Source organism: Corvus brachyrhynchos, unplaced genomic scaffold (genome assembly GCF_000691975.1).
Source record: "Corvus brachyrhynchos isolate BGI_N302 unplaced genomic scaffold, ASM69197v1 scaffold44, whole genome shotgun sequence".
NCBI lineage: Eukaryota > Metazoa > Chordata > Aves > Passeriformes > Corvidae > Corvus > Corvus brachyrhynchos.
Window position 1 is genome coordinate 5,627,056 of NW_008238359.1, and position 22,293 is coordinate 5,649,348.

The following is a 22,293-nucleotide window of genomic DNA, read 5'->3' on the forward strand; positions in this document are numbered from 1 at the left end:
AGTTCAAATAAAATAGCAATGAATGCTTAATTACCTTAAGTAATTGAAGAAGGATGGCACATCATTTCAGCTTGCACAGCCTTCTGGAGCAATGATCAAAACCATCACTGTGCATCAGAGAATCCCACAGCAGTGTGTCATTTTCCATGCTAAATAGTAGGGTAACTTCTTTATGCTGGGTGAAGGAGTATTGCTTTCAGCATTTTAAAATACTGAGTTTCTTCCTTTATTTTCTGGTTTGGTTTGTTTCCTGTGTTTATACATAGTGGTTGAATTCTGAACTTGTTAGTTCAAACCCCAGGAAGGCTTTTTTCAGTGCTTATTAGCAGTGCTTTACTTGTGTCCATCAGACTTTGAAGCTGACAGTGTGATACTCCTGTCATTAAGTCTTTCGCTTTCAATGGGTTTGTAGGCAAGAAATGGAAGTGCTGATTAAGAGTTGCATTCAGACCCACAGTTAATGCTTCTGAGGCTGCTGAATGTTCACTGAAAGTGGAAGAGACTGCAGGACTGACCTGTAGCTACAGTCTACTTCATTTCATCGCTACTTGGATTAATACCTCTGAACTTTTGGCTTAAATTCAGAGTTGGTGTATTAAAGCAACAGAAAAAGCACAAACCTCTTGAGTCTTTCAAACAAATTGCTGTATGAAATTGTCTGTTTCTGTCACATTCTTGGTAGAGAGACTCCCCACTTCTGTGCTTTGCAGTAGCTAATTTCATAATTTCAGACCTAAACATTTTTCCTTTACTTGCCAGAAAGAGTGCACCTTAATCAATGGCATGTTTCATTTTTCAAAGGAAATAACTTTACAGCAGATAATGGCACATTTGGACTCCATTCGAAAAGATATGGTCATCCTGGAGAAAAGTGAATTTGCAAACTTGAGAGCAGAGAATGAGGTACTAATACATATTTTCATTAAGCAGTTTAATCGCAGTATTTGTTCCATTTTACCTGTTGTACATTTTTGTGGAACAAAATATGAATGTAAAAGTAATTTTGGATACTTCTATCAGAATTGAAGAGTCTGTATGTTACAACTTTAGAGATCACATAAAAATATATTTCACATGCTAAGACCTGCTCAGATCTTCTGTAAAGGATTCTAAGATGTGTACATTTTTTTCATCTTCTGTAATTTTATTTAAGGGTAACTGCTAGTTTCTGGCCATTAACCATACAGTGCAGGGCGAGGAGTCAGCCATTCCTTGCAACAATTTAATTGATTTGGTGATTGAGACACGTTTTGCTTTTACTTCATGGCATTTTGATATTTCTCTGCTGTCTTTAGAATCAGAATAACAAGATCATCATTGTTACAAAATAATTACTTTATTTTGAACAATATTCCCAGCAGATTATATATACCTGTACATTCAAACACATTAATTAGGATATTTAATTAAGAACAAATTGCCCCATTGGGAGGAAAAATGGGGGAAGAATAATTGCATGGATGCAGTGGTAACACTTACATGACTGATTCATTTGGTTAACAGTTTCCTGAATTTGTAAGAATCTTTTTTTTTTCCTCTGCCCTTAGAAAATGAAAATTGAATTAGATCAAGTTAAACAGCAGCTAATGGTAAGTAAACAGCAAGTACCTACACACTCCCATTACGGAGAATAAACAACTATTTTCAAAATCTTCATTTGTTTTAAAGACTGAAACTGGTAAAATCCGAGCTGACAGCAAGCTAGACATAAACCTGGAGAGGAGCAGGGTGACAGATATGGTAAGTTGGTCTGTGAAGATGCCCTTATTAGCTCTGTGTTGTGTTTCTGTTGCTGCAGTTGTGATTTATCTTCTATCCACAGTTTACAGATCAGGAGAGGAAACTGATGGAAGCAACTACAGAGTTTCATAAAAAAGTAAGTATTGAACACAGCCGGGTACAGTCACACATTGCATGTTCGGTAAACCCCAAACTTTGGTGAAAGCTAGTATGTTTTTGGCTATGGTAAAGTAAAAGGCCAGGCTTGGAGCTGTTGTAGTTGTTTCTTGCCTGTTTCTCACTGAACTCCAGTCAGCACAGGGAGGCATGCGGGCCTTGTCCCTTGCTTCCAAGTACCTTGTCGCAGGCTGGCACATGGGGGATGTGAGCTATCATGCTGCCCTTTTCCCAGTGTTAACTGATGAGCTGTACCACAGGGATGGTTCAGGTGCCTACAGCCAAGCCATTCGAGGACTGGAAGTAAGTCCTCAAAGCTGCTAGAGGACAGCAAAGTCTAAGAGGCTGAAAAGGGACCATGTCCATCTTGACTATATCCTCCCTTTTTGGGATATGCTTTGTGACTCCTCAAACCACTGTTTCTCAGAAATGTAGGAATACTGTTCTGTGTGCTGTAGAATATCTCCTTTAGGAGGCACTGGCACATCAGAGACAAAAGTCTGTGTCATGAGGGTGGTGAGTCACTGGCACAGGTTGCCCAGAGAAGCTGTGGACTCCTGGCAGTGCTCAAGGCCAGACTGGAAGGAGCTCTGAGTAACCTGGTCTAGTGGAAGGTGTCCCCCCCATGGCGGTGGGGCTAGAACTAGATTGTCTTTAAGGTCCCTTCCAACCCAAGCCAGTCTGTGATTCTATGATCATTGGAGTTTTCTCGTTTTGTGTCTCCGTCCCTTCAGTAATCTTCCTAGACTGTGTGAAGCAACATTCTCTGTCTTCTAATGTCTCTTAGCAGTGATAGGTTGGAAATTATTTCTTGTTTCTAGTAGCATGGTATTTTTGTTCAGCTTTGGAAAGTTGAAGGGGCTAGAGACCATTGTGAAATTTATGCTGTCTTTCAATATTTCAGGATGCAAATACCAACAGCGTTATCTCAGAAATCAGTAATAAAATTGACACTGAAATAGCCTCCTTAAAAACGCTCATGGAATCGAATAAACTTGATACTATTCGTTATTTGGCAGGTATGTGATAGGCAAGGAGGTGAGTACTGGTACTGGATCATGGGTGTATAAAATTCTGTTCAGGAGTAAATGCTAAAAGAGGTCAGCTGTAGCAGCAGACAACTGGTATTGGGTGGAGAAGAGGTGGGAGCATGCCACAGTAAGACTAGGAGTGTGCCCAGAACTGGGATTAGGATGAATATGGACATGGTTTAAAAAAAATTGAAAGCCTAAATACCTTATCCAGCTTGACAGTACTCCTGCTTGCTGCAGCAGTCATTGATGTGATGGAGTTGCTAGAGAGGTTTTGCTGAGGTCACTTATATTACCCTGAAGGGGTAATTCAGGACTGGTCTGAGTGACCAGTTCTGCTTCCCATTGAGTCTCCACAAACACAATTTCAGTGTGGCAGCACTTGTACTTTCTCCTGCCAAGCAGAACAAATTTCAGTCTGATTTGGGATTAGTCTTCTCAATATATACATAACCACTGAAGTTTTTATTGTGTAGGAGCTGGATAGAAAGAGAGTAATGCTTTATATTTGGAAGTGAGAATAAGTTCAAAGGGAAATGTAATTAGCTTTAACACTAATTGAAACAGCAGTGTAACAAATTCAAAGCACAACTCGTCAGGCTTCAGGAATGCTGCTGTGTTTGACAGTTCATTGTAAAATTCATTGTCATTTTCATTCTGTGGGAAATCCGCAGTGTCTAACGTGAGCCCTGGTGCAGCCAGCTCTCCTGTAATGCAGTTTCCAGTAGCTGGGTGACAGTAGTAAAAGCCCCCATAGCCTGTGGTGCTCTCAGGTATCCAGTGTAGCTGTTGGGATGTGTCCCTGAAAACCTGGCTCCTCAGGCTGCTGCATTGGGCCTCCCATCTCAGTGCTGCAGCTGTGCTGCTGTGCAGGGTGCAGCATCCAGGACCAGCCGTTGGATTCTGGAATTGTTCTGTCGCACCTGCAGCAATCTGTGAGGTTTAGGAAGTTCTGCCCTAGAATTGTTACTGTTCTTCCATCTGTTTGTAGGTAACTTCCTCTATGGATAAAGCAGTACAACAGCATTCAGCTAATTCCCTCCTTTCTTTGTTGTTTTTTTTAACAGCTTCAGTGTTCACTTGCCTAGCGATAGCACTTGGATTTTACAGGTTCTGGAAATAGATCTACATGGAATGACTGCACTAAATACAGACAGAAAAGACCACCCAGGCAACACCACTTTGATGACCATGTTTGTGCTGTAGATAACCTTGGTACCTTTTTGTTTTGGTATTCTTCCTGTATAATAAAAATGTTTTCTGAATATGTAACACTAAAGATCAAAATATCTGGGGGGAAAGTAGCCAGATAGTAATATTTCATTGCCTCCTATTCAATACTGTATTTATTTCAAAGTATTTCTTATGCTATACCAGAAAGTTTCCTAATATTTTTTAGAATTAAATTTGTTTTCTTTTTGGAAAATTCTCACTGTCATCTCTTTTCAAGATGGAAATATTAAACATTTTATATGCCCTTGAAATGGGAATACAGTTCCCAAATTAGGGGATGCTAATACCAGACTTCAACATATCTAATCTGATCCAAGTAAATTAGTCTTAAACATAGGTTCTGGATTTTGCCTTTAATCTGTTCCTCACTTCTTTGATGAACTGAAGCTTGGCCCTTTGGGTTTTTTTATCTACATACATAAAAACACACTCCAAGGCCTTTACTAAAGAACCCTTTTTTTTTTTTTCCTTGAAAACTGGTTTACATTAATTTAAAATCTCATGTACAACTACCCTGTCTCCATGGATTTATTTTATTTAGTATCTCCTGCAATTTCTGTAAGCGCAGAGGTCAAAAGAATGGGAAAACTTCTCTGTCTTCACCTTTTCAAAGGAAAATGCCTCCACTCTCAGCAACTGTGTACAGCCCTGGGGCCGATGAGTGCTCTTAACTTCCCCCCCTCAAGTAGCACAAAGTATTTCCAAGAAACCAGCTCATATTTTCTGGGCACCGTACCTGGCTTTTAACATGGAAATACTCAGCATCTCAGTGGTGCCAGGGTGGTGGTGGTGGTGATCATGCTCATCCTCTCCACTCCTCCAGACTGTTCTGTAATCCTGTGGGACACACTGACCTTCCTGACCACTCTGCCTTCTGCAAGGACTTGACAACTCTTGTTGCAGAGTTGCAACACAGCTGAAGGGTGGATGCCTTCCAAAACTGAAGCAGTTCTGTCTTGTTGAGTGCAAATGTGTATGCTTGGTTTGATTCTTTTAGTAAAATGATAATTCTTAAAAAGTCTTTCTGGATTAACTTTGAAGTAAGAATAGGCCTTTTATGGGCTAAGGACTACGTAGTACTGACTAGTGGCAATTTTTTTATTGCTGTTTTATTCTGTTTACAGTTGAACTTGCTGGTATTCTGCCAATTCTTATATTCACGGCATTAAATTATTTATCATCTTCATTCAAAAACATAAAATAATTTCTTATATTTGCTGTCTGGCTATCTGAGAGTTTCTACATGAAAGTTTAGCACCAATGGTGATGCAGGAAATAGCTCATCTGCTGCAGCTTCTCACTACCATCATTTCACACACCCTGAACTGGGCTCTCGGTACAAGGCTTATGCTGTTAGTCAGCGTGCCTCTCCTTCACTGTGCACACAAAACCATGGATTTTTATTTTTCAGGACCTTTGAAATTCTCAGAGATTAAGTTTTCTATGGTACTAAGGAGAGGACAGTTCAGGACTTACGCACTAAAATAATTAAGTCTCAAAATGAGGGTTCCAGAGGGAAAATAATTTCACAATAGCACACAGCTGACAGAAAAACTTTTATATGTGTAGTCATTAAATTATTTTTAGGTGCCGAGGAGAGGTCAGGGTTCCAGTTTCTAATCACAAGCTGCCCCATAACTTAGTAAACCCTTCAGCCCTGAGTTAGAGACCCAACTGCTGCAAGTCATCTGGCACCTCCCAAAGGAGTTGCTTCCTGCCTTCTTTAGGAATGACTAAAGATAAAAATCAAGGGGCCTGGCACCTGTGTGCAGCTGAGAAGTAATTCTCCCATCCACTATTCATCTTCCACACTGAATATTCTAGGAGGTAAGGTGCACTTTTGCCATCCTAGGGTAGTAGTACGAAATAGACCAATGGATGGAGATACTTTTCCCAGAGCCATGAGGGCCTGTGACATTCCTGATGTTAGGCCAGAGAACTAGAGAACTAAAACGTAGTTCAGTGAAAGGCAGAGACCCACACCTCATCTGTGGAGCTGGGCTGTGCAAACACTTTGCATTATCTGGAATATTGCTTTTATACCTCCACAATCTGCTGCCCCTCCTTTGAGACTTGTTCCTCAGTGTGGTCTCACAAACCCTCCTCCTGGGCTGCAGGCAGGCTGCTTCTTTATTTTCTTTTTGTCTTTGCAAGACTCGGCCATTGTCTCAGCTTCCTGAAACAAAGAATACTGCAGCCATTAAACAGCAACCAGTGAAAGGATTTAAAATTCTACATCTGGGAGTAACAACAGAATACTGTGTTCAGACTGAAGCTGAGGGCACAGCACAGTCCCAGGGCATGGGATGGCAACACAGCAGTGTGAGACTTGAAGGTCCCTTGGCTGTAGCAGTCATTCAGCCAGAAAGGCAGCTTGGTTAGAAGGGGAAAATTACCAAAAAAATGGCCTAATGGAAAATAGTGACAAAGAAAATGTTTGCCAGCCTGGGAATCACAAGGCTAAGAAGCAGAAACATCCTTGAAAAGTGCAGCTGGCTTCTCTGAAGTATAGCTGTGGCACCTAGCATTCAGAGCCTGAGATTCCACTGAGAAACACAAAAACAAGGGACCGCAGAGGCAATTGGCTGAAAAGGTGGAAAATAGTCTAGGAATTAAAAAATGGTCTGAAAGAAGTGAAGCATCCATCTATTGCCTGTACAGGTAAAAAGTAAAAAATTAGAAACCTCATCATCTTGCAGTGGTGGTGTCCTCTACCCTCTTATGTCTCTATCACATAAAAAGAGCTTAATTTTTAATTCAAAATAGAACCTCTGAGAACATACAGTGCTGCATGTTTCCTTTCCCAAACAGATTGAATTCTCTGCATGAACTTTCTATGAGATCTTGGACTCTCATTCAGTATGCCTGACTGACTCCAGATGCTGTGATATGGATCAAGACCCTGTTATTTGATTTGTCCCCTTCTGGGGACCCATGGTTTCAATCTCTACACCCCTGCAGGCTGGGTAACCCTTTAGGTGGTGACAACACCTCTCCCGAAGCACTATTCCAGTCTCAGTCACCAGGTACCAGCCAAGGAGAACTGCCAGTCACTGGATATGCAGTGTGGAAGTACTCAGGGATTGGCCCACTCCTTTTGTTAATGTGAAATATCAGTCCTTCTCTGACAGAGTACAGAAAGAAACTGATATTCTTTCACAGCAGAGACTCTGTCAAGGATAGACAAAAGCTCCTGCTCACTTCAGTGTCCCGAGCTGAAAGGTGCAGCACATTTTCGCCAGTATTTCCGAGCACTGTGCCTAGGAATCTTAGAGGAAAGAAACACACACAAGCAACAGGCAGTAGCCTCTGTGCCATGCCCAGGGGAGCTGGTGTGGCACTCACCGCAGAGGAAGCAGAGGGCGTGCGGGTTTTGCCCCGACTCTCTCGGAGCTGGCTTATCTCAGCCCGGTACTCATCCAGCTGGCTCTCCAGCTTCTCCCGCCTGACCCGCTCCTATTCCAGCTGGGCCTCCAGCTCCCTCACAGCCCTGCCAAAAGCAAACGAGACAAGCAGAGCATGAAGTACACCCAAACCTGCCCCGGCTACTCCACGTGGTGCTGGGCCTTTGCCAGGGAACAGCACAGGCACGCAGAAAGCAGCGCAGCACAGCACGCCTCACGCCAGCTGTGCTCAGGCTCCGGACCCTTGGTGACAGCGCTGAACAGCAACCTTCCCTCTCGGAGGAGCGGTGCTCAGCGCAATGGGACCGCGAGATGGAGCCGTCTGCCCACACACCGAGCCCGGGCTCCGGTGCCTGCGACCAGGCCAGGCTCAGCTGCGGGGGAGGGAGAAGTGCCCAAGCAGCAACTAAGTTATTACGAAATAGAGAAAAAGCACAAGGCCGGCGGCATTCTGGAAAGGTCAGGGGAGCTTTCTCATTCAGATCTGGTGCTTCTACATCCTTCCTATTGATCGACTGGCTTATACACAGTTGCACAAGATCTCACTAGTCACACCCTCAACGGCTCCTAAATTACTTGAGATTCCTGAACTGTTTAGCTGACACATAATTCACACATAAAATGAGTCTCGAGTTGAGCTGGCTCTCTCCTATATCAGCATGAATATCACAGCTACAAAGATGGAAGATCAGTAAAAGGAAATAGAAGATATCTGCCCTGTGCATCCCAACAGCACAGCAGGAAAGCTCTCAGCAAGACTCACCATGTTTCCCTGTTTCCCAGAGTGAAGAATTCCTGACTCAGGCCGTTTGAGCTACCAATGAGCCTTACCGACCCTGCAAGAATGGCCTGTGCTCAGTGTTCAGGAGACAGCTGACTTCCTCCATGCTTCCAATTAAAGAGGCACAGCTCCCAAACTGTGTGGCACACTCACGGTGGCAATTTCCTGCAATGAACCCTGGTGAAAGCACTGTGAAGTGGTTCACACCAGGCCTCTTACAGCCAAAAAACCTGGACTAAAGCAGAAATCTTCAAAATCTGCTACAGTGGCCTTCCCAAGTGGCAACTTCTGCTTTTCATCTAGCAAAATGGTGTTGCCATTAAGTATTTTATCAACAATGAGGTTTTCTGGCCTATGATACAAGCATCTTGGGGTCTATCCACAGATAGGTACCCTGAGAAGGGTAGGTAGGTATGCTGAGAAGCCCTATTTCCTTTTCAAAAGAATAGTTTAGGGCTAGGGATGCTTTCTAGCCTTCACAGGTGAGAGAGACCCTTCAGAGAGCCTCACAATTTTTCTAGTTTAGCCACACATGCCATAGAAGGCAATACCCCTTGAAGAGCCCCACCAGAGCCTTCCAATAGAAAATGCTAGCTCTGGAGCAGCTGCTCTATCCATAATGAATTTTCATGTCTGTCATTAGTCAACAGTGACTTTTCCATCATTAAAAACAGACTGCTCTGACCTTTCAGGGAGGGCATCAACACCTGAGCTGGTCACCCTCTTCCTTTAAAACCAGGAGAGACACTCCTAGAAGTGATGAATCTCATCCTGAAGTACATGTCTAATTATGCCCTGGAAGTGCCTACACCACTCCAAGAAGTTTAAAAAGGAGCTTCAAGGTAACTAACTCAGATGCAGGTACCTGTTACCTATAATAGACATATCAAGTTAAGGAAGATGGACTTCCAGCATAACCTGAGTCAAAGAGTGACCTGGAACCAAAAGAAATCCTGACCTCGGTTTCCTGGCTCAGACATGGCTGTAAAACAAAGTACTTAATTGCAATCTGTGACACCTACTACCTGCTCCAGATCCACACAGACTGGTAAGTCTGCTGTCTTCTTGACAGCATACATCTTGATGGCTCAGGACAGTCTCCTCTCAGTGACCAAATAAAGGCAGTGGTTTGGGTTGGCCCAAACACATTATGGACGTGGTTATCTACAGAGACTGAGAACAGAGGGTAGCCAAATCTTTGACAGGCAGAGGTGGAGACAGGCCTGTCTTTGGAGGCTGCATTATTGTTAAATCTCTAAATCTTTGACAGAGTTTTCTTTGAAATGTAGACAGTCTGTCCATCAAATCACCTGGCCAATCTAACAGAACCATTTGATTTAACAGAGACACTGAGAATTAGACAGATATTATGAACAGTACTTCAAATGTATCAGCAGGTTTGTTGATAGGTTTTTTTCTGTGGTCTGGACACAAGCTAATGTTTTCCTGAGCACAGAAATACATTGCCAATGAACAGAAATGTTGGCAGGTCACTGAATAATCTCTGCTCTATATGCACTTCCATCCAAGCCATGCTAAGACTATTGCCTATTTTCAGATTTACTGAAGGGCATACATGTATGTCTTTGGCATCCTCAGTGGAAACAAAACAGCCAGAATTTATCAGACCTACTGGACAAATCTGCAGGAAAACCTGAAGGCCAAACAGATGATCTTGCACAAGAATCATGGACCTCTCAAGCACTTGTGTTGTGGGGCTGATCCTGATGGTAGAAATTTAGAAATGGCCAGACAAATTGCTGCATTTCTTTTTGGCCTGGTTGAAGTTGGTAAGTGGAAAAGACAAAATGGCCAAAGCAAATTTGAGTGTAAGCCAGCTTTAAAGGAGAATTTAAAATGGGCCCCACAGAGGTGAACATTAGCAGGGCAAAATAACCTTACTTCTCAACTTTCTTTTCTTCTTTTTTCATCTTCCTCTCCTCTTCAGTTATTCCTCCCAGCTGTCTGTAGTTGCTGTAGGCAATTTCTAGAAGTCGCTGAAGTTCTTTAATCTTGTGATAGGCCCTTACTGTAAGACAGAGTTCTCCAGGTAGGTAAATTCAGGGAGAAGACAGTAATGCTGGAATCCAATAGTCTGGAAAATAGTCTCACACACGCAAGAGCAGAAATCACACTGCTCAGCAAACACTGAGCTACTCCTGACACCCACACTGCAAACAGATCAAAAACAAATAGCAATCCAACACTGTTGCACCAACATGGACTAAAATGGTGTAACAACTACGATCTGATTGCCCTCTGCTTGCTTTCTAATTTTCCACTATTTGTTTCAATGCTCAGTATTACAGATATCCCATCAAATATCTCATCTTACAACAAAAAGATCAGAGCAGTTGGCAGGAATTGTCCTAGTTAGGACGATAATGCCTTGATACCAACTTTTTCAAACAAGGAATGATGGAAATACAGTGCTTACTGCGTGCATTCCTTTTCTCTGCTTTATCCAGGGTTAAATCTTCTTTGCTATCTGTACTCCCTTCCACACCATGTGTTTCAAAAAACTTTATGTTGTTTGCATCAAGTTCTTCATCACTAGAGTTACTGTCTCCAGTTCTTGGTGTCAAAAGTTCCACAGCTGCCAAATGGCCAAATCTGCACAGAGAACAGTTAAAATCTGGAAAAACATGTGTGGTAGAAACTCTCTGGAACTGTCTATGTTCCCATTTATCAGAGGAGTTTTGGGACTAAAGGAAGCACTGGTACACACACTACAACTATCTATCTACTTTTTGTAGTATTCTTATGGCATGAGCTCTGCCTCGATGGAACCTTATGGCAATGGCTCCTGCATCAGAGGCATCTTTTTCCTTTGCAGGATTTCTTACTTGAATCTCATCAGAATCTGCATTATTTTTGTTAATGCAAAAATCAGCTGGCTTCTGCTACTTCTCATTTACTTTGTACAGCGAACTGTGAGCATACTGGCTCACAACTGTCCTTTTGCAAATGAGCTAGTTTTCCTCTTTTGTGTCTGACCTCACTAAAAAGAAAATTAAATTAAGTGGAAATTAAAACATTTTATAGCTACAATATTATAGCTACAATACAGCCTTGCTTATCACTCAGAGCTGAATTCATGGGCCTGATCTGTTCTTTCTTCATCACTGAAAATCAGGATTAATTCCGACACGCTGACAGGATATTGATATACAAGTAATAAGTAAAGTGTCAGAGCTACCGGATATGTACTGCTACCTCTTGGCTACATCCTTTGGAGTCTCTCCAGCATCATTTGTAATGTCACAGCCAGCTCCCATTTCAACCAACCACTGTAAGCAATGGATATGCCCCTGTTCAGCAGCTAAGGGAAGGAAGGTGCACACAAGTCAGTTATATACAACTGAAGTGTTTCAAACCTAAAATGTCCTCCTCTTGCCATTATTTGACATGCAAAGATTGGGCTCACTAAGACGCCACAAGGGAAATACTATTTCAAGAGAAGCCTGTGCATCAAGATGCTCACATCACTTGGCTACACAGAGTTTTGAGGAAGAGCATGCAGTGTGGTTTGGTGGCTCTTTCTAGTTTTAGAAACGTACTGGCACCTCTTCCTGGACATGAGTTAAACTAAACTTGCCCAGTCTCATGTACAAAACACAAGACACACAAGTAACTGCTGACCTAGTAAGAAAGGCCTGTATGTCACAGTTTGGCAGCAATGTGCTGTCACCTCTCCCTGGCTTTGGGCTCCCAGGGGACAGACACAGATGCTTGTCCCAGTCTGTGGTGTGTGCTGCTGTCTCAGAAGGGAGAAGCAGGGCTTTGTGCTGGAGCTAAATGTACAGCATTTCTTGGGGCAGACACTCGAGGCAGCACCTCGAGGCAGCACCCTAACACAACCCTACTCATGTGATCTGGCATGGCCACTGCTCCCACCACGTGGTGCCAGGAACAATGTCTCACTTATGGAAGATGGTATTTGGCAAGTCTAGATGACACTGTACACTGATTTTCTCAAGGAAGAATAAGTCCATTTCTTGACAGCACTCCCTTTTAGAGTGTTATATAACAAATTTGTTATATTTGTTTTCCTACTGAGATAAGGAAATGAAATTACAACATCAGCATGTAAACACTGGGGATGAAACAACTGTAGGTCAGCATCATTCCAAGAAAAGAAAGTGGGATTTTAAAATCACTACATATCAGTTATTTTAATGAGAACTTTAATTATGTTTTTAAAAATTCTACCACATATCTAGTCAAAAACAAATGTAGGAAATGTGTTAAAAGCATATTACAAAAATGCTTCCCTCTTTCTTTCCTCTTCTGCTTCTTATTTCAGACAATACTGTGAAACCCCCAAACACAAAAGGACCATTTCTTCTGTAATGCAAGCGGTCCACTACATGTCAGAGTGTCAGCCAGAAGTTTACCTTTCTTCACAGCATCCTACCAAATGATTTTGTTGTGGTTTTTACAACATATCTCCACAGTACTGATGTGTTCAGTAAAGAAAGGCCCAGGCCACAATACAGATCATTCCTATACCTAGCCAGCCAAATGTTTCTAAAAGCCACATCTTGCCTAATAAAAAACAAAACCCCAAAACTATTTAGTTACATTAAATTAAGTGAAAATTAAAACCTTTTATAGCTACAATAAAGCTCTGGTTATCACTCCAAGCTGGAATTCATGTGCTTGATCTGTTCTTTCTCCATCACTGAAAATCAGGATTAATTCCAACAAAGCTGACATGATATTGATACACAAATAGTAAGTAAATACATGTCAGAGCTACTTAGTTTTCAGTTTAGATGCTGATTTCTCTTTATTGTAAGCTCTTTTTTCTTGACTTGAGCTTGGCTATATTGTTTTTAAAGTGACCCACGAACACATACATTACAAAATATGCGGTTTGGGGTTGCCTTGCCAAGCCCTCAAGAAATGAGATGCTGCTTTTCATGAAGTTTATATGATAAGCAGCCACTTGAAAAACAAAGTAAATAAACCAGCAACAAACAGTAACAGCTGAAACACAGATCATATTTACCAACCTTTGTGCAGGAGAGTGGATCCCTTATCATCCCGCTCGTTAATATTGATTACTCCACTTCTCACTAGTCTTCTAAGCACTAACAAGTCTCCTTTGAAAGCAGCACCATGAGCTGGGAAAGCTAAAACTGAAAATGAAATGCACATGTTTCCAAGCAGATGCCAGTAATTCTACTGAGTGTGCTGGTATTTGTATCTCATGGCTCGCCTCTCTCATAGCAACTTATGTATGAGCACTTCAGAGGTAGCAAGGATAATGCACCTTAATCAGCTAAAATGCAGCTGTGTAACCAGCAGTGCTCACCACACACTTGACTAAACATGTCTTGGTTATGGCTACAGGCATCTCATGCAGTTAAGACATTAATTTCACAAACCCGAAATAACAAGTACACCTTTGTGTACTTCTACAGAATTATACATAATGCCTTTTTTAACTGTATCTTGACCCATACTCACCTTCCTGTGTCTCTGGATGCTCTCCCTCTTTTTCCACAGCATCAATATATTGCAGAATATTATCTTTGTAGAACCGTTCAGCCAAGTCCCTTGGAGTCTCTCCATGGTCATTCCTGGCTTTCAGTGTGTGCGTAACACCGGCCGTTTTCCCGACCAAGAACTTAAAGCAATGCAAGTGTCCTTCCACTGCTGCCAGATGTGCTACAGCACAAGGTGAAACAAAGGGTGTTAGACCAGAACCCTGCCACCCACTGGGAGAGCAATGCTCTCACCACTGCTTAGAGCTGGCTCATCTACCACCATGTGAGCCATCCAACACTGCACATGGGGAACAGCGGCCTCAGCTGAACTGGGGATGTTCGGCTCCCACCCAGGACAGAGTTCAGCTCTGGGCAAAGGAGGTAAAGCTACCAAGGATAGGATCTGCAAAGGTGATTGCCTGGCAGAGCTGACTGCAGGAGACAATCCAGACTCCCAACAGAGCACTGAGCCCTAGCTCGGAGCGTGCACTGCTGGGGTCTCACCTCCCCCAGGAACATGGATCTCTGCCTTCAGCAGCTGCCTGACCCTGCTGTCCCAGGGATACTCCTTATAGGGGGACAGCAAGCAGTGTCCTTGATCAGGAGCTAAGGCCATTTCTGCTTTAGGCTCTACTGTGCCACCACAAACAAGTTGTGTCACACCCTCAGTTACCCCACCTATAAAATGAGGACAGTGATAGGCACTTTACTGGAAAAACTATCTGAAGGTACATTCCTCACCTGACCTTTAGGCTATGCAGAGGTTTACTTATTTAATACTACTACAGTGCTGGGCCTATAACAAAGTAAGAGGTACCAAACACGTGCTGATTGGTCTGACATGAGTAATATCCTCTAATCCCATTAATGAGAAGAACTTGCCAAATAAACACTTATTATGTGCTATCGCTCCATGAAAATGCTCTGTAACAGCTGGCTGATGTTCTAGAGGCAAAAGGATTAGCTTGTCTCCAGGTAAGAACCTCACTATCTTCATAATCAACAAACAATGTACCCAGGACCCAAAAAACCCATCTCACTCCATTTTTGGCACATACAAGTTCTCTATAGCAAACCAAACCATCCATAGCTTTCCAGAGCATAATTGCTCTAAAAGGTCATGGATACTGGTTTTACAGCAAGATGTCAACACCTCAGTAGAGATGACTGCTCAAAATCTGAGCTCCACTGAAATAAGGGCGGTTTTTCCCATTATCTGAATGTTAGTCAGTGAGGTAGTTACTCAGGGAGAAGGGGAAAGAAGGGTACCATGCTAAAGGTAAGTCAGCTAGTGAAACACTGACTCAACCCTTATGAATCCATTTTCAGATACCTAAAATCTTCAGGAGAAAACTTCATCCAAAGGGGATGCAACTATTTTATCAGTCTGGCCTGTGCAGAAAGCAATCAGAAAAGCTCCACATTTTGTCCAAAGACAACAAAGGAAAATAAAGAGTTGTGCTCTGTTCAAATCTTTTTGCAGTTTCAGTGGGATGCTGTGGAAGACACATAAAGGAGCTTTTCGTAGGTGGCTTTTAACCTGTGTGTGTCTCCATAGCCAGGGCCCAACATGTAACTGTGCCATGCCATCCCTTGGGCACACTGAGCACCTGCAGATGGGACTAAAGTCAGAGGGTACTGTGATGTTAACACAGTAACATCAAAATATGCAGCTGAGTGCCAAGAACTGAAAAACCCTGTCTCAAGCATCATAAATAGGGGGTGGGTAGTTGGTGCTGGTATCCCAACTTCTCTGTGTTTCATCTTGTCTTTTATAAAATCAGACTAACAATATTCACTCTTCTCAAAGCCACAAGTCAAAAAATTGTTTCTGTGAAAAATATTTATAATAGGTTTGGCTGGTGAGGAATAAAAGAAGCATGGATGTGGTCGAAAAATGAATACAGAGAGAAAGCAAATTGAAACGTTCACTTAATAAGCACAGCCAGCCCATTCTGTACATTGAATGAGCCACAACATTTTTTTCTTCCAAAATACTAGCATGCAAATTACCAAAGGTAGTTCGACCCTTTACTGTAATACACATATGCAAAAGATGCAGCCAGTTTTTAAGTGCCTGGCACAGCAACCTCAAAAAGTTTTTTCCAGTATTTTCTTAGGAAAAATTATAGCACTGTTCAGCTAATGTTGAAGCTGAAGTATGTAAAGATAATTTCAGTTCACTTCTGTTACACAAGCAGACAAGCTGGTTTGCACAGTACTTCTACTAATCTTTCTCTTTCCTTTGGAAGATAATATGATCAAATGAAACAGAACACAAAGGCTGGAAAATCAAGCTTCTGTAGATGTCAAAATACAACAAAACCAGTTTTCTACTAACCATTTTGTACACAGCATTTAAGTAGAACTGTGCTAGCATCTGCTTTCTCTCCACAGAAGTCTGTTATCAGGGAAGTGTTCCTAAATGCAAATAAAGCTGCCTTCCATGCTGCCCTCAGGGTGCCTAACATCATCCTTATTGCTAATGCACCTCCTGCTGGGATGCAGGAGCCTCACATCCTTTAACAAGACCCAGGTTTGCAAAACATTGCATAGCTATTCGTTTCCTAGGTAAGCAGTCCTTAATAGAGGGTAAAAGATTTCAAGAAGGGATTTTAAAAAGATAACTCTATACAAGTTATAGAGAAAAAAAATATGCTCTTTGGAACACATAATGTGACAAACCATAAGAAGGAAAATGCTAAAAGGGAAAGGATGCAAGGAGAACCCACAACACAAACAACAGCACTGAGTTTACAGAGGATATTGGGCAGTGGCATGGTAGGGAGAGGGATGCTGGAGAAAATACGGAAAGCAAGGAACAATCACTACCAAATTTTTGTGCTAAAGTGAATACACTGATAATTATGAAAAGAGAACAGATTACAGGTAATCCAGAAAAAACAGTATTCCAGAAATCAAGATGAAGAAATCACAGGAAAATGAGAACAAGTGTTCTACAAAATCAGTTGAGAAACACTGGGATACAAAAACTTGCTTGCAACCACACCAGAACCTCATCACGCTGGCACCAATTCAGAAAGTAGCACATAGCAGCTGAAATTGCCTCCTGCTCCACCTACCCTTCTTCTGTGACCTCCACTGACACACAAGCTCCAACACACACACAGGAGATGCTGCTCACCTGCTCCCAGCCAGGCTCAGCCTGCTCCCCATCCCAGCACTTGTGAGCTCTCATCCTTGCTAGCAGCAGCAGGAGGCAAGTGGGATAGTGTCACCAACAGAGCAACACTTTGGATTTTATAAATCCTCTCATCGTTAAAAAAATGGACAATCTATGTGGATCGCATGGAATCAAATAGCAAATGCTGCTGCTGTGCATTACTCATAATTTGCTCAATTATCACATTTCACAACAACTGTAAACCAAAGATTTAAAAATATATGATTTATCCTGATATACCTGGAAGGTTTCCATTGTTATCCACATCATCTACACATGCTCCCCATCGAACAAGAAGCTGCAAACACCCCAAGCGACCATGAAAAGCAGCATAATGAACAGGTTTCCAGTCATTCCTGTCTGAAACATTTACATCCTAAAATGAAAGCAGCAGGTTAATTCATTCACTTCTGAATCTTAGACACAAGACAAATTTTATACATGGGAATCAGCTGTTCATTGTGTTAAATTATTTAAATCAAACCAAATAACATTTTTCAAAGTTCATGCATTATATGCAGTTCTGGTTTCAAAACAGGTACTTTTCACAGGTTCTTGCTTTTACTTAATACACTTATAAAAGGTGCATTTTTAGACACATTTTTATCATCATAATGACCTAGATTGGTCATTATTCCTTAAATATGCATCTGGGTTAATTTTTTTTAAAGTTTATATCTCCTTTACTATAGAAGATTTTTAGAACTGCAAAAATTACCACCACCCCAGTACCTGATGTTCATTTAATGACATCCTCAGTAGAATGTGATTTATTCACATTATTGATTCTCTCTCTCTAGATTTTTCAGATCATTTCCCTAAATGCATATTACAATCTAAAAAAAATACAAATTTACCTAAGAAATAAATTCCCCCACAGTAATTAATCTGATGCCTTAGGTTTTAACTTTTGTATTTTTCAAATTCTGTACTGCTTGGTGTGTGACTCTGAAGTTTCTTGTAGCCTGTTAATTTCTGCTCTCTCGTGCTAGGTAGACATAACAAAGCCTCTCTGGCCCTGCTTTCCAAGGACACCAAGGCTGTCCTAGCTCAAAAGTATAAACCAAAGAGCCTCTAAAGGGGGGGGTAAGCTGTGGGGAAAACTGAAGCTTTAATTAGAGAATTAACCCTGTTATGCAAATGAACCAAACCTATAAAAGTGTGAAGAATTCGTGACCTGTCATCCATCTTGGGGTCCATTTTGAGAATAGCTTCAGGTTCCCCAGGGGATACCTCTGAAGGCCTTTCAAATAAATACCTCTTTTAATCCTTACTCCTGCCTAGTCTGTTTCTAGGAGGCCTCTCAAGGCATCAAACCTACAGCCCTAAATCTCAGTTTACGCTAGGGAGAGTTTTGCTCGGGCCCAGCTGCCGGGCTCGGGCAGGGCTCTCACCGCGCCGGCGCGCAGCAGGGCCCGCAGGCTGCAGGAGTGCCCGTGGGCTGCAGCCAGGTGCGAGGCCGTGCACCCGCGCTCGTCCTGAGCCGCTGCGTCCGCTCCATTCAGTAACAAAGCCTGGAAGAAATGCAAAGCACAAGGTCATCTCACAAGCTGAGAAAGCAAACATTTCCTAGCAGGACGGTTTCTGATGACCAACAGGATAACTCCGGGCTGACCTCAAGGGCCTGGTATTGCACAAAATGGATCTGTTTGCACAGACAGTACAAATGAGTGCTCTGGTTTGAATATGACTGACTTAATTTGACATCTCAAGACATCAAGATGAGCTACTCATAGCTCCCTCAGCTGATCTTCATAACGAATTTGTCCACAATTAAGGTCTGCCCTACTAACTTTTGCTCGAGAGTGAGTATTTACAGTACCTGCATGCAGGCATCCTGCCCTCGGATGGCCGCCAGGTGAGCCGCTGTCCAGCCTCCGACTGTCACGCGTGTGGTGTCAGCCCCGTGCCAGAGCAACCAGTGAAGGCACTGCTCAACAAAACCAAAGTGCTTCTCATTTAACTGTTCGCATCGTGTGTCTGAGGCACATTTCAACTAGAATTTATCCCCCAAAGTTACATTTCAAAACAGCGCTGGAATACTTCCTTATGGAAATACGAGACCCCAGAGCATGCCTTAAACAGGTATTTGTACATTAGGAAGTTATGGGTAAGTTATACTTTCCAGGTTTCACCCAAGACTACAAAATGTGCAAATAACCTACTAATTCAGACCCTAGCATTGATGTTACAACATGACTTTTTCCATTTTACTTTTCCAGATTTAAAATGTAATCTGTGAGAGTATTCACATGGCATGAGGTAAAAACATTGGAAAAAACAATGCAAACATGCTCACATGAATTCCAGCTAAAATTACTGGCAGGAAAAATATAATGTACTAAATTTAAAGCCTCATTTAATTTATTAGGCTTCTTAGGTGTATGTAATCCCATCTCTCTTCTCATCCTTCCATGGCCTAGTTCTGTTTTATTCACCTATTTCCAGCACATATCATTGCTTGCAATGGAAAGCTTTATGGACTACCCAAAGACAGCTAGAGGAACAGTTAGAACTTCTTATTACATATTATTATGATTTATTATCTTCTTTCAGGCCATCTTACAGCTCTGGTTCTTCCACTATTTCTACCAAGGAGCTTAGTGACAAAGAGATGACAGATAATTCAATAAAGTCTAACACACTGATTGCAAAGTAAGAGAGTCAAATGAAAAATGGCAGAACTTATAGAGGCAGAAAGGGTGGGTAAGCAATCTGTTTTTGGGGCTGACATGATGATTAGCATTTTCTTGACAGTGTCTCTGCATTTCAGAAGCAGCACTGCTCTTAGCAATTCTTGAGTTTAGCACGACATTCACGTTTTTTCTTTTGGGATATGAATGGCCTCACTGCTTCGAGGTTGGATTGCCATGAACAATGAACAAGGAGGCTGCAAGAAGAAGGTGAATGTTGTGCTGAATACAGCAGTTCAGCCGTTCTGAAAGTTCAAAACATTGATGCAAGCACCTGCTGATTTCTCTACAATTATTCAACCTTTTCATTTATTAAAATAAAATGTATTAGGACTGCTTCTATGGAGAATGAGGCATGGGACATTGGTAAGCAGAACGAACATATTTTCATATCACCTGTTTCAGTCACCTTCAGAATATTTTACATATCCTATGGGATTTTCTAGGTGTCTCAAGAGAAAACACAATAGAGACAAAAGAAGATCATGAGTCTGAAAGGGAGCCATAAGGTACATTTTGCTCAGAGTAAGAAAATCAATGATTTTGTAAAATATGGCAAAGTTCATTAGGTAAATTGCCTGGGGCTTCAGAGAGAAAAAATTAAAATCTAAAATCCTCTACTCCTGCTCTTGGTGAATGTATTTAATGAAAAAAACAGGCAGAGATTACTGATTCAGTCTGATCAAAACAATGTTGTGTTCAGCCTCTCACAAAGAAGGAAATATGGACTTACAAAAGCCCAGCTATGTACCTATACACTAAGGTAATGTTTTACCTCCAGACTTCCAGAGTGGGCAGCACACTGCAAGGGTGTGAACTGGTGGACTACATCCACCTCATTAATACTGGCTCCATGTTTTATCATAGATGCAAGCTGTTCTACGTCCCCAGCTTTCACTGCTTCATGCACACTAGTATAAATCTGCTTCTTCTTGACAACTAGTGAGGAGCAATAAAAGGGTATTAGTCCATTGCTTAAATCAGCGACATTTAAGAGATAGAAAATGTGTGATGAATCAAAGAAATATCAGAGTTGGCATTCGTGGCACAAAATCAAACTCTAAATGTAGAAGCAGTAGGTTAAAAGAAAAAAAAACCAAAAAAACTCTTCTATCACCAGACCATGGGATCAAATAACCTGCATCTTCCCTTCAGGCCTTCCCACTGATTACCTACATGACTGGAAACAATGAGAATTACATATCCAAACCCCTTGCAACATCTCATTACCTTGATAAAACTTGTAAACAGAGACATGAGCTGTAAGTAGATCTAATGGCTGAGGGGGCTAACTTCAGATAGCCAAGCATGAAAGGAACCTAAACCAATTAGTACTCACCTTCTACAGTAGTCATCATTCTGGTACCAAGACACACTAACACTCTGATTACATTTCACACCGCTGAAAGTCCTGTAGAGTTGGGCTACTGTTTAGCTAGTCAAGAAAGCATAAAGCTGAAGGTCTCAAGGTATTAGTGCCTCAGCTCCTCGGCCTGTGGAGAAGAAATGGTAGTAAGTAGCAGTTAACACTGTTACACAGTTTGAGGTAAAAAAATACTGAGGTATATAAAAGAGATATTGTATGAACATGTTTGTGATACTTGTAAAAAAGCACTAGATATAATTAAAAACAGCCTCTGCATTTTACCAGTGCCTATTTTCATGTAATCCATAGTGTGATAGTAGAGCTCAGGCAGATTTAGGGTTGCCACAGAGAGGAGCAGCTGTCTCAGTCCTCCAGGCTGACAGTAACACACCCTGTGTGTGCTGTAACATGCCTGTACCTGTGTCTCGCCCCATCTCCACCTCCCCAGCTCGGCAGGCTGCATCACTGCCCTGCACAGAGCCTAGAAAACTGAAAAACCGGGAGTCCATCCTGCGAAACACTGTACAAACAAACAGCAGCGGCACAGAAACACAGAATAATTCCGGGTGGAAGGCACCTCAAGAGGTTATATTGTTCATTTTACGAACAATATTTCCAAAATATCTAAGTATGAGGTCTTTTTTTGTTATTTTAAAGAACAGTTTCACCAGGACATAATTTTCCCCCAAGGAAGTAATTGCTCATTATTGTAAGTGAGGGTTACAGACTTCAGCCCAGTTACACAACATCACAGGCAGGCCTGGCTGATTACACTTCTTGGCAAAGTACAGTGTTTCAGTACAGCAAATTCATGGTAACCCTTTCTGGTTGGTTGGTTGTTTTTTTTTCTTTAACCCAGAGGAAAAACAAACAGCAAGGCCCACCAGCAGGAAGAATTTTGTCTCCCCTCTCCCTCCGGATACCTACTGCTGCACAGAGATGAATGCCAAGGGTGGGTGGCTGCATTGGCTTCTTGGCACAAGACAATGGCAGCAGCCTGGGACTGAAGCTCAGAAAAAAGCTGTTAACATCAATTCTGAAAAAAAATGCACTGATGTTCAAAGCGAAGGGCAGGCTCCATTAATTCTAGTGCAATTATTTTTACCAAAAACTGTTATCAAAGGGAAAGACACAATTTAGATGTTGCGATGTTCCCGTCACGCACAAGCCCAACCCCGCGCAGCTCGGCTTTGGCAGCAGCCCCAGGACC

The 22,293-nt window shown here is 42.0% G+C and overlaps 2 protein-coding genes across 4 annotated transcripts in view; one reads left to right on the forward strand and one right to left on the reverse strand.

Annotated features, from left to right (window-relative positions):
- Positions 1–5,373, forward strand: part of CCDC90B (coiled-coil domain containing 90B) — a gene marked incomplete at its 5' end in the record, with an annotated part of 10,416 nt that extends 5,043 nt beyond the window's left edge. The window contains 6 exons of the mRNA XM_008634927.2: positions 802–903; positions 1,548–1,589; positions 1,669–1,740; positions 1,823–1,876; positions 2,801–2,915; positions 3,995–5,373. Coding sequence (XP_008633149.2) covers positions 802–903; positions 1,548–1,589; positions 1,669–1,740; positions 1,823–1,876; positions 2,801–2,915; positions 3,995–4,050 — 441 coding nt within the window. The remainder of the gene's footprint in view (positions 1–801; positions 904–1,547; positions 1,590–1,668; positions 1,741–1,822; positions 1,877–2,800; positions 2,916–3,994) is intronic.
- Positions 2,910–22,287, reverse strand: ANKRD42 (ankyrin repeat domain 42). Of its 3 annotated transcripts, XM_008634967.2 has the most exons (14): positions 22,011–22,287; positions 21,057–21,210; positions 20,493–20,656; positions 18,847–18,954; positions 18,419–18,538; positions 17,265–17,400; positions 13,821–14,021; positions 13,364–13,489; positions 11,562–11,667; positions 10,783–10,958; positions 10,248–10,374; positions 7,506–7,650; positions 6,204–6,336; positions 2,910–3,928 (listed from the first exon to the last, which is right to left on the reverse strand). In XM_008634967.2, exons 2-12 carry the CDS (start codon positions 21,073–21,075, stop codon positions 7,617–7,619), a joined length of 1,317 nt encoding a protein of 438 aa, XP_008633189.2. In that variant the 5' UTR covers positions 21,076–21,210; positions 22,011–22,287; the 3' UTR covers positions 2,910–3,928; positions 6,204–6,336; positions 7,506–7,616. The 3 variants fall into 3 exon arrangements, with proteins under 3 accessions (XP_008633189.2, XP_017591450.1, XP_017591449.1); XM_017735960.1 differs by lacking the exons at positions 2,910–3,928; positions 6,204–6,336; positions 7,506–7,650; positions 10,248–10,374 and having other exon boundaries at positions 10,875–10,958; positions 11,545–11,667; XM_017735961.1 differs by lacking the exons at positions 2,910–3,928; positions 6,204–6,336; positions 7,506–7,650; positions 10,248–10,374; positions 11,562–11,667 and having other exon boundaries at positions 10,832–10,958.
- Positions 22,288–22,293: the final 6 nt, after the last annotated feature.